At 36.3% G+C, this 17,322-nt stretch overlaps 1 protein-coding gene across 6 annotated transcripts; it reads left to right on the forward strand.

Moving 5' to 3' along the window:
* Positions 1-4,968: 4,968 nt before the first annotated feature.
* LOC117928876 (transcriptional activator DEMETER-like) lies at positions 4,969-16,861 on the forward strand. 6 transcript variants are annotated; one of them, XM_034848955.1, is made up of 21 exons: positions 4,972-5,090; positions 5,540-6,251; positions 6,288-7,067; positions 7,642-9,507; positions 9,623-9,967; positions 10,099-10,189; positions 10,294-11,725; positions 11,860-11,939; positions 12,139-12,223; positions 12,318-12,409; positions 12,482-12,550; positions 12,722-12,758; positions 12,844-12,926; positions 13,188-13,625; positions 13,898-13,934; positions 14,026-14,083; positions 14,370-14,509; positions 14,615-14,680; positions 14,923-15,037; positions 15,137-15,175; positions 16,428-16,861. In XM_034848955.1, exons 2-21 carry the CDS (start codon positions 5,693-5,695, stop codon positions 16,538-16,540), a joined length of 6,525 nt encoding a protein of 2,174 aa, XP_034704846.1. In that variant the 5' UTR covers positions 4,972-5,090; positions 5,540-5,692; the 3' UTR covers positions 16,541-16,861. The 6 variants fall into 6 exon arrangements, with proteins under 6 accessions (XP_034704848.1, XP_034704844.1, XP_034704846.1 ...); XM_034848954.1 differs by having other exon boundaries at positions 5,540-6,238; positions 6,275-7,067; XM_034848953.1 differs by having other exon boundaries at positions 4,970-5,053; positions 5,540-7,067.
* The last annotated feature ends 461 nt before the right edge of the window (positions 16,862-17,322 follow it).

Genomic DNA, 17,322 nt, shown 5'->3' on the forward strand with positions numbered 1-17,322 from the left:
AAGTTATCAACTTTCAATTCCCATATTATTGGATCGGTATAATTAGTAAAATATGGTTTTGATCTTATAATAATGACAAAGAAATTCTTATTAAATATTGTTCATTGCAATCGATACCTTAATATTACTTGAGAAAATACTAATTAGGTATTATTGTCATGTTAATAGAACAACATGGCAGGAGAAAATATGGTTTTGATCTTATTTTAATGAAAAAGGAAATTCTTATTAGATATTGTTTATAGCCATAGTGACATTATTAGTGAAAATATGGTATTTAATTTGTGAAAGATTAAACTATACACTAAATTCATTGTAAAGGCCTTGTGGGATATTAGATGGTACAAAGAGAAAAACATATATTGGAACTAAATTATATGGAAAGACTATGACAACTTATAATCTCAAAGCTATAAGCATGGAGAATTAACATTATTGTAATTAGTGAAAATATGGTGCATGTACTAGACTAAATGAGAAAGAGACTCTTATTAAATATTAAATCAAAGTCACGAAGAAGGTATCAACCTCGATGCTATAATGGTATAATTAGTGAGAATACCCTATGTACTTTAAATAAATTAAAGAGAAAGTACTTATTAGATATTATTGGCATGTTACCATAACAACATCGTGGGTGAAAATATGGTTGCACTTTATGATAATTAAGGGAATTTTTATCATATATTAATATGAATGAGCGAATTGCCAATTTTTATTAGCTCACTACTAAAGTATCATTTTTAGAATAGTCAATCAATATCATCAAGTGATCCAAAATCCCTATATTAAGCGGGAGAGGGGTAATTACATGTGCATTTATTGTAATATTTTTTGCCAAAAAATTCTTGGAATGTCATGATTTATTCAATTTATAAGAAATTATGAACTTTCAATTAGCTCATTGTCAAATTGGTGTAACTAATAAGCAAGAAAGGAACTTTCTATTAGATCAATAGTAGAGAGTTATTTTTGGATTGGTCAAACAACGTCATTAGGTGGGTCAAAACTCTCATATAAAAAGATAGAGGTCTCTATGGAAACACGTCATATATATATATGAGAACATATACAACTATTAAAAATTAATACGTTACCTCCATTTTATCAATAATTTGTTGTCTCCCTATTTGAATCTAGTTGTTGTATATATGGAAATGCTTAATCGAACAATATTCACATGATTGAATAAGGTATCAATTACAACTTTTCTTTGATGTATTTTTACTTAAAGTAAAATAACTATTTATAATTAAAGTAAAATAATTATTTCTATGTGATACTTGATTTTTATGAAAAAGAAAAATTATTGCATTTTTTCTTTTTGTAATTATTACCCGTTCAACATACTACTTATCTCAATTTTGAAATTAAGACCTTTTGCCCTTGGAAGGCTTGGAGGCTCTTACCATTGTCATCAATTCACTGAAGGAAAATTTTGATTTTAAGTCTTTTGGTTAAAGAAAAATAATAATTTAATTGCTTTCAAAAAAACTTTTAACCTTTGTTGAGGAAAATAATACTCTTTGTGATTGAATTGTGTCATCTCTTAATAGTATTTTGGATTGATGAGGCATAAACCAAAAGGTGTATTTCTAGTTGCCAAATTAATTGAAATTAGGAGATTGTTTTTATGAATTGTACTATATATTGGTAGTCCATTGTGGTATAGATATATATGCTTAGATTCAAATTAAAATTATGCTATTTTATTTTATATATTGGATCAAATATCAAATTATGCTAAGATCTCTTTTTCAAATCAAAATCCTAATATTGGGTATCCTCTATTTATGGTAATGAAATACAAGTGTGACTACAACCTATTGCATACAAATTATATAATTCATTTATATGTTTACAACGATCATTGTCTTTTGTGTAAAAAAAAATACCTAATTGTTACCAAAATTACATTTTAAATTATAAGTAAAACCTTAAACTTCTAATACTATGTTAATATTTAAATGGGTTGATTTCAACGAGACTCCCGAAGGTTTGATGTAAATACACCTAACCATAGTTGATTTTAACTTTCGTCAATTGGCAACTCTAAAAAAAAATTCATTTATAAAAATTATTATTTTTTTAGAGAGATCTGAAGTAGGTGTGTTTAATAATAACTAAAATAAATAAATTTTATATATGTAATATATTTAGAGGAATGCTTGTCGATGAAACTAATGTGACTTAATTTAGTTACACTAAAACTTAAGGGAATGAAATTAACTCATGTTTGAATTGAAGACTATATATATATTTGAAGACAAAATAGGAGTGTTCTACTACAATTTTCAATTATAAGTTGTATAATTATAAATTTAGGTGTTGTTTGTATTTTTAAATTTTTGCTTAAAGTGACTTACTTTCAAATTTTAGATCATTTGTTTTTTTACTCTTTATTAACTTATTATTTATTTATTAAATTTTGTAATTGAATAGAAAAAAATTCAAAATATTTGATTTTTTTCTTAGTGTTTGGCAATAATTATAAAAAATATTTTTAATTTTTATAATACTTAAAAGATAAAAAAAAATTAATTATTAGAAATATTAAAAATATTTCCTAAAATCATTATTAAACGCACTATAACTCTTTAATCCATTTGAATTTCCTTATTTTTCAAGTTTGGAATCCATCAAAATTGAGATCGAAACTAGAATTTTATTACATATACTATAGCTTAAAAATGAATCTTATTATTCTCTATTCCAACTGCGTTTGGACGCCAAGAAAATAAAGTAATTTCAAAACATCCAAATTTTTTACGTCCTTTTATAAAAAAAAATATATACGGCGGCATGGGCAACTTGTTAGATTCCAAAAGTGGCCGTCGTCCACCTTTCCCATCATTCCTTTGTTTAATGTTCATTAAAAACCCTAATCCGCCATGCCTAACTTTGTGATTTACTGAAACAATCCTAAGATTTTTAAAATAAAAAAATAAATAATAATAATAAAATATGTTGTACCCCACTTGTACGGACATCATCATTATCAGAAAAGAAAAAAAAAAATCCATTAAATGCCGGCATATGGGTGGATTACTTCTCCCATGTGTTTTCAGGTGTCTCCATCTTGCCTATCTTCTTCACTGTGCTTTCTAAGATTTGGAAACGAAAGAAACCATACGCAAATTTTGACTTTTTTTTTTTTTTTTTTTTTTAAACTTACTTTCTTACATGACAATATTTAAACTTTATACTAAATATCTCCCACCCCTGTATTTTGAATGATTTTTTTTTTTTTTTTTTTGGTGCGAGATTTAGGAGGATATTGGTCGTACGTGAAATCTTTCGGTGGAAGCATCAATTTTGTCGGTGGAAATTGCAATTTGCCTTGCAGACAGACAGTGTCATCAGAATCTCTCCACGCTGGTCGTCGCAGACTATTAACGTAGAGCATAGCACAGGGTAGCATAACCTCGGTGGTCCATCCACCGTGGGATGGAAGCTGAGAGTCGTTTTCATACGACGCACGACACGGACTAAATAAAACGTGGCGTCTTCTAGAAGTAAGGGGACCACCGGCTACTCTCCTCGTCACTGATACCATTATGAAGTCACGGACCAATAGGACTGCAGCATTTCATGCGTTCAACCTGGTCAAACATCAGGACTTAAACCCTAAACCCACTCTCCTCGTGGCACGTGCAAAACCTGTGGTCTATAGTTAGGTGGTGAGAGAAAAGTCCTAGATTACCACAACTGCAGGCCATTTAGGGTAGGGGCCCACCCACGGAATCGAGGAATTGAAATTTCTGCCTAACCACTTTTGCTCTTAATTAGCGTGGAGGTGAATGCATAGGATTTTTCTGCCCCGTTGCAGAGTGAGTGAGGGGCAGGTGTCACCCTAACAAATCACACTCTCAATCATTCGTGGTAATTTTGATTGGATTGGTAATGATTTCATGGTGATTATATTAAACGGACTAAATATTTTTAAAATTGTGAAATAAGATTGGTACATTGAATTTAACAACTTTTTTTATTTTCCTCCATGTTTTTCAGTGTCACGCATTTCTCAATTTTAGCCGCTTTCTTTTTGTAGCATGATTGACTAGAATATCATCTTTAACCGTTTTCCCATATATAACTTTTGTATCACGTGTCATTATTAAAAGCAAGACAAGACAAAAAGCCTTAGGTTTTACTATTTATAGTATTTGAAGATAAAATTTTAATATTTTATTATTTTATAGATTTTTAAACGATAATTTTTTGAATTATCATTATCTTTTAAAAAGGATAATTTCAAAGAAATATAAAAATTATTTGTTTAATTTATGGAATTAAAATATTGTGATTATTCTACAAATTTTAATTTTCAATGCATTACCTTATAGTACGTTAAGAAAGAATGGAAAATTTGACAATTCAAAGAGAATGATCAGTACACATATCACGTGAAAGAAAAACAAACAAAAAAAATTGACTTGATTTGTTTGCTTATTTGTTGAATCACGTGGGTGTGGGTGGTGGCTCACGCTTACCATAGTGGGGGGCGAAGACACGCGAGACACGCGGCCCCAATAGGGTAAATTTATAAAATTTACAGCGCGGTTGTCCTTGGCAGTGAAATGTTTTTAGGGAAAATACGGAAAAGACACCGAATCTCTCAGTTTTTAGCTTTTACTGAACTCACAATTACTTTGAGGAAAGGAAATATTGAAGAGAGAAAAGGACGAGAAGATGTTACTTCCTAACTAGTCTTTTATGCGTGTTGAGAAACTCAATTCCGGCACTTCCCATTTCGTACGTAGCCACACCGCCTCCTCTTGAAATGACGAAAGAGTCCGGTTTGAGCAGGGAGCAAAAGGAGGGTGATTGCGACATTTCAGATGTGATTGGAAAAAAGGGGTGAAGTGCCCAAAGTAGCGAAACTTTATATATATATTAATATATATATATATATATATATATATATATATATATATATATATATATAAAAGTGTGGTCTATCTTTTCTTTTTCTCTCTCTGTTCCTTCTCTCTTCTCTTTTTCTGTAAAGATGGACGACTATAAGCTTCTCCGGCATTGACTCGTCTCTCAGGTACCTAACTCAGGCCATCTCACACACACAGAGATCGGTGAGCTCAACTGTAGTTGAATTTTTTTTTCGTAATTTTCTTCATTTTTTTTTTTTTGGGTGTGGGTTTGTTTAATTGATTGGTATTGACCAAGGCCCTTGTATGTGGTTGTGTTTGTTGCAATATCAAAGGAAGATTCTTTGGAGATTTTTGTTGATTTTATTTGGTCAATATTATCCGTTAAAAAGAGTATTAAATCTACGAATATATTCTGATTTCACAAGTTTTTTTTTGTATTTATCAGTTATGTATTTCATATTTGAATATGGCTGTTTTAATTGTTGAGAAATATTTGGCTTTAAAACAGAGTGCTGGGCATCAATGGAGGATGCAATTGCGATTTTTTAGTGGAAAAACAATGCTTTGTTTTGTTTTTCTTCTTTAATGCTTGCATGTTTGATTTGATAGAATTTGTTTGATTGGGAAATTTATTTTTGGGGCTTTAACAGGTTAGGTTCTGGCAATGGGGTAGGGGAGAAGGGTTTACAGAGAAATCATCAGAGGATTTTTGGAAGATAAAAGGCTTTTAGAAGAGTGGGATGTGTTGGAACAAATAGGAGGGAAGAAAAAGTTGGATTTCTTGTGGCACACAAATCCAAAGGATGAATTTTGGAAAAGGGATTTCTATCTCACAGGAAAATGACATGCTGATCGGGGGTAATTGGCTCCCAGCAGGCACTGATAAGCAATGTCTGGTGAGATCTCAGCCGGTTCCAGTTGACAAGCAGGTGAACCAGGCAGGAAGAACCAATTGGCAAGCACTCTTGGGTTTTCCTGGTGGGCATGAAACTCAGAATTGCAATGGGGTGGTTCAGAATCTGAATCTAGTTGATCTTGGAGGTCTGAGTCAGACATTATATAATTGGGATGGCAATTTTGCAGAAAAGAATCGATTGATCAATCACATTGCAGGTTCCTACAATCAAAACTTTGTCAATGGTGACACCAGCACCTACAAACATATCCTCACTGATGGTGGCAGTAGAGTCTCCCAGAGTCAGCCTTTTGCGAATAGTGATGGCACAGGTACCTACAGTCAGGCCTTGGCTAACGTCGGCCCAGGCATTTACAGTCAGGCCTTGGCTAATGGTTGCACAGTCCCCTACAGTCAGGCCTTGGCTAATGGTAGCACAATCCCCTACAGTCAGGCCTTGGCTAATGGTGGCACAATCCCCTACAGTCAGGCCTTGGCTAATGGTGGCACCAACAATTACGGTCAGGCTGGCACCAACAATTACAGTCAGGCCTTGGCCTTGGCTAACGGTGGCACCAACAATTACAGTCAGACCTTGGCCTTGGCTAATGGTGGCACCAGCACTTACAGTCAGGCCTTGGCCAATGGGGGCACCATCTACTATCAGGGTTTGGGCAATGGCAGCACCATCTATGACCAGGGTTTGGCCAATAGTGGCACTAGCTCCTACAGTCAAGCCTTTGTTAATGGCAATCCTGGAGCGTACAGTCGGCTCATCGGAAATGGGAGTGCTGGCTCCGGCAACCTGGCCATTGGCAATGGGGATGCTGCCTTGTATAGTCAGGCCATGCACAATGGTGATATTGATCTGAATGAATATTCTCTACAGGACCTTTTGGGACTGGCATCAAGCGCCTCAGTGGACAGAAGCAGCGTTCAGGCAGCAAATAGACCTCCGGCTCTGAAGCCATCTGCGAGTGAAGCACTGAGCAGAAGCATCCATACTGCCAACAGACCTCTAGTTCTAAAGACATCAGCGAATGAAGCACAGAACAGAAATTTCCATGTGGCAAATGGGCCTCTAGTTCGAAAGGCAACCACAGGTGAAGCCCCAGAAAGAAGTCTTCTGAATGCAAGTAGGCCTCAGGTTCCAAATTCACATTCTCAGTTTGAGATCAATTGGGGGGAAGATAATTCCATTGACATGTTGCTCGGTAAGGAAAATCAATGCTCAGGTTCAAGCATGTGGAAGAACAGTAATGGCTTACTGCAGATACCTGAGTGTAAGTGGCTTGATCCCTTTTTCTTTGATTCATTTCTCTCTACCTTCTAATTTCCCTTTTAGTGATTACACTAGGCACTAATCATATATAACTTAAACAGGGATGTTGAGACACAATCGCATCATTGGTTCTAACCTGAATTCACAGAACTTGGGAACAAAGCTCTTTTATGTAAAATGTAGTCAAGTCCTAAATGAAGACAAGCTCATTGAGAATTCTAATACACCATTAAGAAATCCAGTCTCTTCAAATAGTGCAAAAAGCCAAAATCAGGCCAAAAATGTCATGGGAAGCAGATGGAATTTTTCTAAATGAACACAAATTACAAATATTGAATGCCATAAAAAAGAAATAAATTCAATTTTCTTTAGTAGTAAATAACCCCAGGCTGTGTCAGTTTTATCATATCAATGAAAATATTGCATTTGCTACAGAAACGAATTTTATTCTACACTGGACACCACAGACCTCTTTATAAATAGAGAACTTTCTCAAGGATGTCAAAAACAATATAATTTACTAATTTAATGCTTTTACCATTTAACAGTCAATTGATGAAACTGTCTTTCTGCAGATGGATTCCCCATTCCATACCAACCTAGTTTCAATCTCAATTCACCACCAGGTGTGGAAGCCGATGCCACCTCCAGCATCACCAATTCCTTCCCATGTCCACCTGTCACTCCAGAACGGCCAAAGAAAATACTGAATTTGTCTGCAGATGAGGGCTCAAGCCCTGATAAAAATCAGGAGTACATCACATCAACAACAAATGGAGCTACTGAAAACCGCTGTGATGAACTCTTACACAACATTGTGGCATCATCCAGTGCTGCCCCTCCCAGTCCGTGCAAAGGAAAGAATATAGTTGCAAAGGAAGGTGATGAAGGCATCGACCTGAACAAGACACCTAAGCAAAAACAGCCAAAGAAGAGAAAGCATAGGCCAAAAGTTGTAATTGAAGGAAAACCAAAGAAGACTCCCAAGCCAAAAGTTGTAATTGAAGGAAAACCAAAGAAGACTCCCAAGCCAAAAGTTCCAAGTAATTCTAATCCTAAGGAAAATCCAACTGGAAAAAGGAAGTATGTTCGGAAGAATAATCCCAAAGTCCCTGTAACAGATCCTACAGATGTTAGGAAGGAGATACCAGATCCTTCCTTTGCTAGCGCCACACCAAAATCATGCAAGAGAGTTTTAAATTTTGGGGAGGAAAAATCAGGTGACGGCCAGCATGATGTAGCTAGTCAGCAGGAGGTGATGCAGCAAGAGATTGAGCCCACTTTTACTTTGAATTTGACTTCTCAAACCAAAGAACCATGTACAGGCATTAACATCATCTCCGGAACAAAAGTAGCTATGCAGAATGACCAACAGAATGAACTGGTGGTGAAAAGCCAGCAAATGTCAGCAGTGGAAAGTCAGCAAATTTCAGCTGATTATATAGCAATGCTCAAAAGGTACACTCCTGCAGCCCAACCAACAACCAAGAACCTGCAATTGGGCAATTTAAATGTCATATCAAGGACTGTGAACAAAGGAAATGCCGATCCACGCCAAAGAAATAGCAAAAATGCTTATGTTCCCATACCTCAACACATCCATGCAGATGGAATAGGCCAAATTGTCATTCAACCACTAACTACTCAGGACAATCTTGACAGCTCCAGAAGGCAGATGATGCAGAGTACATCTCAAACAAATAAGTTTGCAAATTCCAATCAAGCAACGGGATCCAAGAGGGATTATTGCCACACTATTGAGCAGTCACAGGCCCATACTGCACATCTGATTGGCCCCTCTCTTTGCCAAGAGGTATTTCAGGTCAATGAATATAACAGCAGCAATCTCTGCAAAGTTTTTTCAGATATGCAGAAGAAAAGGAAAACTGAGAAGGCTGCATATACAAACATGTCTACCATGGCTTCTTACACTACGGCTGGGGAGGATGAACTGCATCGAGCTGAAGCAAAGAGCGTGAATCGGTTGACATCACAAATCAATCATGGAATTCTTAACATTTGCTTTGAAGGTAACAACGATTCACAAAACCTGGCCAATGGAGTGAACAAGACTACCAGGGATTCATCTATGCATCAGACCGCTGCTGGCAATTCTATGTGGAAGCATCATATTTCAAATGAATGGCCATCACAGACAGAGGACATGAGAGAGAAACAAGTAAATGGATGCACTCAGCTCCACAGCTTAACTGTTCTTACTGCAGCTGCAAAAGATAAACTGCAGCCACCAGCTCCCATAAAAGCCCGATCATATAGTAGTGGGCAGCACAGCATTGAATCTTGTCGTGTCATTACATTAGCAGAGAAGCAGAAAGAACCTCTCTTATCCAACTCACACTCATCCAGCACATATAAGTCATTTCTGCAAGAACCCAAGGACAAGTTGTATGACTACCACCAACCATCCATAAAGAAAAGAGGTAATTCTTTTGTTTTGAGACTTTTAAGAAACTTGACATTTAAAAAGGCTCACATGCATTTTCTACGACATTGAATTCTCATTAGTGTAGCCACTGAAGCATGCAAATGGTGCAGGTCGACCGGCTAAGAAGAAACAACCAGATCCAATTGATGCTATAATAGAACGATTGAAAAGTCTAGAACTCAATGATACAAGCAATGAGACTGTGGGCCAAGAGGAAAATGCAATCATCTTATACAAAGGAGATGGTGCAATCATTCCATATGAGATAAAAAAACGGAAACCAAGACCTAAAGTGGATCTTGACTTAGAGACAGAAAGAGTATGGAAACTCTTAATGGGGGCAGAACAAGATGTTGGAGATTCAGATGAAAGAAAGGCAAAATGGTGGGAAGAAGAAAGAGAAGTGTTTCGTGGACGAGCTGACTCATTTATTGCACGCATGCACCTTGTTCAAGGTACTGGTATTTTTCAGCTGTTCAATCATGAGACATGACATATAAACCAGACACTGATTTTCTTTGATCGAGCACATAATTATTTATCCACATGCATATTAACCCAAAAATCATTGATATATGTTTAACAGGAGATAGACGCTTCTCTCCATGGAAAGGATCAGTGGTTGACTCCGTCATTGGAGTATTTCTTACCCAGAATGTTTCAGACCACCTTTCTAGGTATACTTGAGGTTTTAGTTCAGTAACAAGATCAAAACCCTCTTGATTAACATTTGAAGTTTATATAAATGGATTATTACACTAACTTCTTTCTTGCCATGCAGCTCTGCCTTCATGTCACTTGTATCACGATTTCCTCTTCATCCAGAAAGCAACAAAACAAGTTACAGTAATGAAGCTAGCATATTGGTTGAAGAACCAGAGGTCTGCATAATGAACCCAGATGATACTATCAAATGGCATGAAAAGGTATCCCATCAACAAGTCTACAATCAAGCCTTTGTTGCATCTTCTGAATCATCAGAGCATAGAAGAGACAGTCCAGATTCAGGAACAAGTGAAACAAGCTTAGTAGGAGCACCTAACCAGAGAGCAGAGGAAGAAGTCATGTCATCACAGGATTCTGTCAACTCATCTGTTGTCCAAACTACTGTACTGAGATCCTGCTCAGGATCCAACTCAGAAGCAGAAGATCCAACAACTGGGCACAAAACCAACAAGGTTCAAGCTTCAGCTTCAACAAACATTTTGTACATGGAAAAAACTTCCATGTCTCAAGAATGTCAGTATCATGCAAATAAAAGCTCGAACTTTGATGAGAACACTATGAGGTACAGAAAGCAAAACCCAAGATTGGACAGAGTGGATAACCACACAGAGTCTTCTTCCCTTACCTATCTAATCAATTCTGGCAATTCCAATAAACAAGCACCAGCTGTTCCTTCCAGTAATTATCGATTGCACATGACCCCAGATTCAGGCATACTGGAAGTAGAATGTCTTCAAGTGTTGGGAGAAGAAAGTATATCATCTTGGCCTTCAGCTGCTTCTGGAATTGCCAACCCAAAAGATGTCAATTGGACAAGCAAAGGGACTCAACAAATGACAGAAAGTATTAGAAAAACCACTGCCCAACAACATGGACTAATGAACCTCCAAGAAGCTACAGTAGGGAACCCGAATGCATTGCTAAGGAATTATCCTATGCAACAAAGTAGCATGCAACCAGGATGTACAACTGAAAATGATAAACAATCCTGCAAGAATCATGATCTTGAAAGGACAAAGACCTTTCAAATGCAAAGCATGCCAAGCAGAGAGCCTCTAAAACCTGCTGAAGCACTGGATACAAGACGAGACACTACCATGCATCAAATTCCAAATGTCCCTAAGCTTACAGAAGAAGCATCTAATGTCAGGGAGAGAGATTCTGCAGTGGATAAGCAAATATGCTTGGAGAATGAAGTGCTTGAACCACTGTCAAGAGAGCAAGTCCATTCTTCTAACAAGGAAAGTGGAGGGACAACTACAAATATTTTGAAACCTAAAAAGGAAAAGGTTGAAGGAACGAAAAAGAAAGCATTTGATTGGGATAGTTTAAGGAAGCAAGTTCAGGCCAATGGTAGAAAAAGAGAAAGAAGCAAAGATACAATGGACTCACTGGACTATGAAGCTATAAGATGTGCCCATGTTAATGTTATTTCTGAAGCTATCAAAGAACGAGGAATGAACAATATGCTAGCAGAACGAATAAAGGTATGGGCATGAATTCAATCTCAAAAGTCTTCAAACTTGTTAGAACTCACTAAACATGGCTCCACCAATATGATGTTAACTATTAAATGTGTGCACTCTTAAATTAGATTAACACTAATGGCACAATTTTGCAGGACTTCCTTAATCGATTGGTCAGAGACCATGGAAGCATTGACCTTGAATGGTTAAGAGATTCTCCACCTGACAAAGCAAAGTAAGGCCTCCCAAATATTTTTGTTCCTTCTATCAAATAGAAGGAAAAACACAGATTTCAATTCCTTGTAAACACATGCATAATTCATCCCTTAACAAAATGACCATACATGGCTAGCATCCACAGGCTGTATGACAAATATTTTGTTGCATCAATCAAATTTATACTATTTGGTTTATAAAAATGTCTGGTGCTGTAGGGATTATCTGTTAAGTATACGAGGATTGGGTTTGAAAAGTGTGGAATGTGTGAGGCTGTTAACACTTCATCAACTTGCTTTCCCGGTAAAGCTTATACAGATAATACATATTATTTATAAACTTAATAGAGCAACCAAAATTGCATCACTCAGGATCTTGTTTTTGTATCTTTATAAAGGTGGACACAAATGTTGGTCGAATTGCTGTGAGATTAGGATGGGTCCCTCTCCAACCACTACCAGAGTCACTTCAGTTGCATCTCCTGGAACTGTAAGTAGTATAAGACAAGTAATCAACACCAAATTTTTCATTCCAAAAAACAGCTAATCATGTCCCTGGTAGGTACCCTATGCTGGAGTCCATTCAAAAGTACCTCTGGCCAAGACTCTGCAAACTGGATCAGCGAACATTGTAACCCCTTAACACTTTCTTGGAGTAATTAATGTTAATACTTCTTTTATTTCTTTGGTGCCAACAAGATATTCATGTTAAAGAAAGTATATTTATCTCACAAAAAACAGAATAAAGAACTACTATAACATTCTCTAAAAGTTTATTGATTTATGTAATATTTGGCACCAGGTATGAGCTACACTATCAGTTGATTACATTTGGAAAGGTATGTCATTACATTTGCTTATATGGGCTACTGCATTCATTAAAAACATGTTTTCATTTTGCCTCATTTGTTGATACTTATGTAGGTTTTCTGCACCAAACATAAACCAAATTGCAATGCATGCCCAATGAGGGGAGAGTGCAGACACTTTGCAAGTGCTTTTGCAAGGTTTGTACACCAATCTCTATATAATTACCATTCATCCTTACACCAGTATGCAGACAGATAACCTGAACACAAAACACATTAGAACCTCTATATGTATCAATAGGAAGGGGTCAATAGATCCAATGACTGCAATCCCTAAATCTCTGTTAATCACATAAGAGATGCTGGAGAGCAGGAAATCCTTTTACTAACCACTAAATCTTCAAATATTCAGTACTATTAACGATTAATGAGATTAACAGTTAAGCCTATTTGGCACAGTGCAAGGCTTGCCCTGCCAGCACCAGAAGAGAAGAGCATCGTGAGTTCAACTGCGCCCAGTGTGGCAGACAGAAACCCCACAGCATTCATCAACCCTATTCCACTGCCTTCACTTGAAAGCAACCTACTTGGAAAAGAAGAGCAAGACACTAGTAAGTGTGAACCTATCATCGAAGTACCAGCTACACCAGAACCTCAATGCATAGAAACATTAGAAAGTGATATTGAGGATGCATTCTATGAGGATCCTGATGAGATTCCTACAATCAAACTGAACTTCGAGGAATTCACACTCAATCTACAAAATTATATGCAAGAGAACATGGAACTCCAAGAAGGGGATATGTCCAAGGCTTTAGTTGCTTTGGATCCCAAAGCTACCTCAATCCCTACTCCCAAATTGAAGAATGTCAGTCGGTTAAGGACAGAGCACCAAGTGTAAGTAACTTCTTTTCATTATCACAAAACAAAGGAATTTTATTAGACAAGCACCCATACAAGTCTCAACTGGTCCAACTTAATCTGGATACCTTCTGAACTGAACTTTCCAGTTTGACTGAATCTACAAGAAATTGAACTTTAAGAAAACATCCATGTTGCATCCAAAAAAAAAAATCCACTGGCCCTAGTAAAACTGGTACTAAGCTTTAATAACGGATAAAATCCTTCATGTTGCATTCTAACCTCCCTCGCATCCTGATCTGATGCAGGTATGAACTTCCAGATTCACACCCTCTGTTAAAAGGGGTTAGTTATTGCTCTTCTTTGTTCTATATTTGCAGAGCACTTTAAGTACCAAACTTGCCTTTATTCAACTGTCAATTTTTAACTATTACAGATGGATATACGAGAACCTGATGATCCAAGCCCATACCTTCTTGCTATATGGACACCAGGTAAGGAAAATATAAAATAAATCTGAAATTATTGCTCAATGTACAATGTTTTAAGTGATATCAACAGTAACCCAGAAAAAGTTCCTCATAGGACAACATTCAGTGCAGAAAAAAATGAGAAACTGCATCTTAGAATAGACCTCTTCCAGTGTTTGTGATAACATGTGAACATAATTAGAACTCAATATACATGATGAGAAGAATCTGTTAGTTAACATTTTTGCCTTAGAAAGCACTAACATTTTATAAATTTGTGGTAACAAAACTTGGAAACATTCATGACTAGGTGAAACTGCAAATTCAAGTCAACCACCAGAAAGGAGGTGTGAGTCCCAAGAACCGGGCAAGCTGTGCAATGAGAAGACATGTTTTTCATGCAATAGCCTCAGAGAAGCAAATTCACAGACAGTCAGGGGGACACTTCTGGTGAGGAAATCAATACTGTAGATGAAAAATAGCAACCGTTAAAGCTAATAGACATAATAAGCTGCTAGAAATTGTTTATTGATATTTCTGTTAACTCATTCACAGATACCATGTAGAACAGCCATGAGAGGTAGCTTTCCACTCAATGGCACATATTTTCAAGTTAATGAGGTAAATCTTATTCTTTCTCTCTGCTGAACATATTTTCTGTTCACTCTTTGGATGGTAGCACCACCACTCCCTAAAATGAGTTTGAAAACATGGAACTAACCATATTTGATCATCCAAAAAGAGCATGCCTCAATGACCAGGATGGAGAGACTTATCTACCCAATTTTTCTCCCTGCCACCTTTCAAAGACATTTATTTCCTGATCAGGTGGTTCTCTTACAAAAAATGATATTACCATGCAGGTATTTGCAGACCATGATTCTAGTATTAACCCAATTGATGTTCCAAGAGCATGGATATGGAACCTCCCAAGAAGAACCGTGTACTTTGGAACCTCTGTGACCTCAATATTTAGAGGTAAAAGAATAAAATACATATATACTGTATGCTAATTTAGAAATCGTAGTAAGGAGGTAGAGGAGAAAGAATTAACAAAATGATTCCTATGTTTATTAGGCTTGCCAACAGAGGGAATCCAATACTGCTTCTGGAGAGGTATGGGAATGCTACTTTTGATTGTTCTAGTTGCCTTATCCACTATGTTCAAAGTAGTGCATATGCTACCTGTGCCTGTGCTTATGCATGTGTCAAAACATGGAATAAAGAAGAAATTATGTGATATTCTGCCTTTACCTTATATTTCTAGACTCAGTTCTTGTATCTTGTTGTCCCCAACATCTAGATTTTTTTGTTAGGAAAAAGACAATGCAAGATCATGTGAATGACCAAAGTAACCTTACTTTAAATGAATGCTCAATAAGTTTCAAGTTTCAATTTATCAAGCTTGTTAAAGCACACATGCATAAGAGAAAGTAAGCACAGCCTAAACAGTATTATATTATTCTTTTCATATGAGGATAATTTACAGATACAATAGCATGTATATGTTTACAATAGAACCATGTCCCTATGACATGCTACCATGTCTTCAATTTAATGAACAAACACAAGCAAATGCATAAACCATGTGGCACTCTTGTGGAAGATGCACCATGATATGCATTCTAGATTAAGTTTCAACCAACTTGTGTGCCTAACCATGCTAGAAATTCACCTATACAAGCCACTAGAGGCAGTTGCATGATCCATTGTGTGCAAGGAATAAAAGGGCACCTAAGAACCTCCCAATGCACTCTAAGAAGTGTCTTAAAAATTGTGGTTACACAACAACTAAAAAACAAAAAGACCTGGAAAAAGGAAGAAACGGAAAAAACAAAACTATGTAGGACAAACCGCATAGTAATATTTAGAAACAATTAAATGATGGACCATTCTTTAGGAGACATTATGGTGGAAGAGAAATATTGCAGTTTAAAAATTCTACAGCCAGAATAAAGGTTTGCACTAAATAAGCTGCTAAAGATATAGTCATTGCAGTACAAAAATACTTCAATATAATATTCTAGAAATAATAATAATAAAATAATAAAATTAAAAATGTTAGATAATTTTTTGGCTTAAATTAGCTAACCGTGTATAAATAGTTATTTTTCTGGTTGTCCTCACCAATGTACAAACTATGTGCTAGTTATTTCCTATTTGAATGTTCTCTATCCCCAATACTATTTCTTAAGACACTTCATCCAATATATCATATTTCCATGCACAGTTAAGGGTAGGCACAGCAAAAATTTCTCAAAAGATGTTCAACTTTTTGAGGAATCAGCATCAGTCCCATAAGTATCAGCAATGGATTATTCTTCAACCATGTTGTACATGCTAACTGTTGTTAAACAACATTTTGCAGGATTTGTTTGTGTGAGGGGATTTGACCAGAAATCAAGAGCACCCCGACCTCTGATGGCTAGATTGCACCTTTCAGCAAATAAGTTGTCCAAGACAAAAAATGAAAACAATTGATAAGTAAGACAGGACCCAGATAAAAAATTGCCAGCTACAGGTGCTAACCAGGGTCTCTCCAGGCTGGAGGAGATGGAGATTGCTAAGTACAAAAACAGGTCATTGCTAACATGTTGTACATTCAAATATTCCTCTAACATGAGATGCATTCACATGTTGCCCAGGTTGCAGGAGAAATTTTTTTCAAATTTATTTGTAAGAGCCCATGACAAGGGGCATGTAGCCTGTACATGACTAAAATGATGATCATTTTTTCAATTCATGCTCAAAACTGAGCCATTATTAATCCATTACACAATCATAGTGTAGCTTCAAAGCAAATTGACACCATTTTCTATTTGATGTATGTCTTGCAGAAAGAACAAAAAATACATTAGTGATGCCTCTGCCACATACTTCTTAATAAAAACAATAATAATAACCAGATAACAATAATAATTATAATATAACCTTATCTATTTGATGTTGATCATCATTATCTAGAAGGCAGGCCCGACTACTGGACCAATAATTATCATCTAGAGGGGCAAGGAGAACTACTGGACCTATTTTCTGGGTTGTTAGAAGGAAGAGTGGGGAGGGAGGGCAGCAGTGGGCCCATTTTCTGGGATGGAACTCATCATTGGATCTGATGAGGTTTTTCTGGACAGTCTCTGCATTATGCATATAGTAGTATATGTACTAAACGGAGGCAAATACAAAGTTTAAACAATTAGCTATAATCTTGTAGCAAATGAGAGGACCAAACTGAGTCCAATATCCGAACAATCACAATTCCAACA

The sequence above is a fragment of the Vitis riparia genome, chromosome 13 (genome assembly GCF_004353265.1).
Source record: "Vitis riparia cultivar Riparia Gloire de Montpellier isolate 1030 chromosome 13, EGFV_Vit.rip_1.0, whole genome shotgun sequence".
Lineage (NCBI taxonomy): Eukaryota > Viridiplantae > Streptophyta > Magnoliopsida > Vitales > Vitaceae > Vitis > Vitis riparia.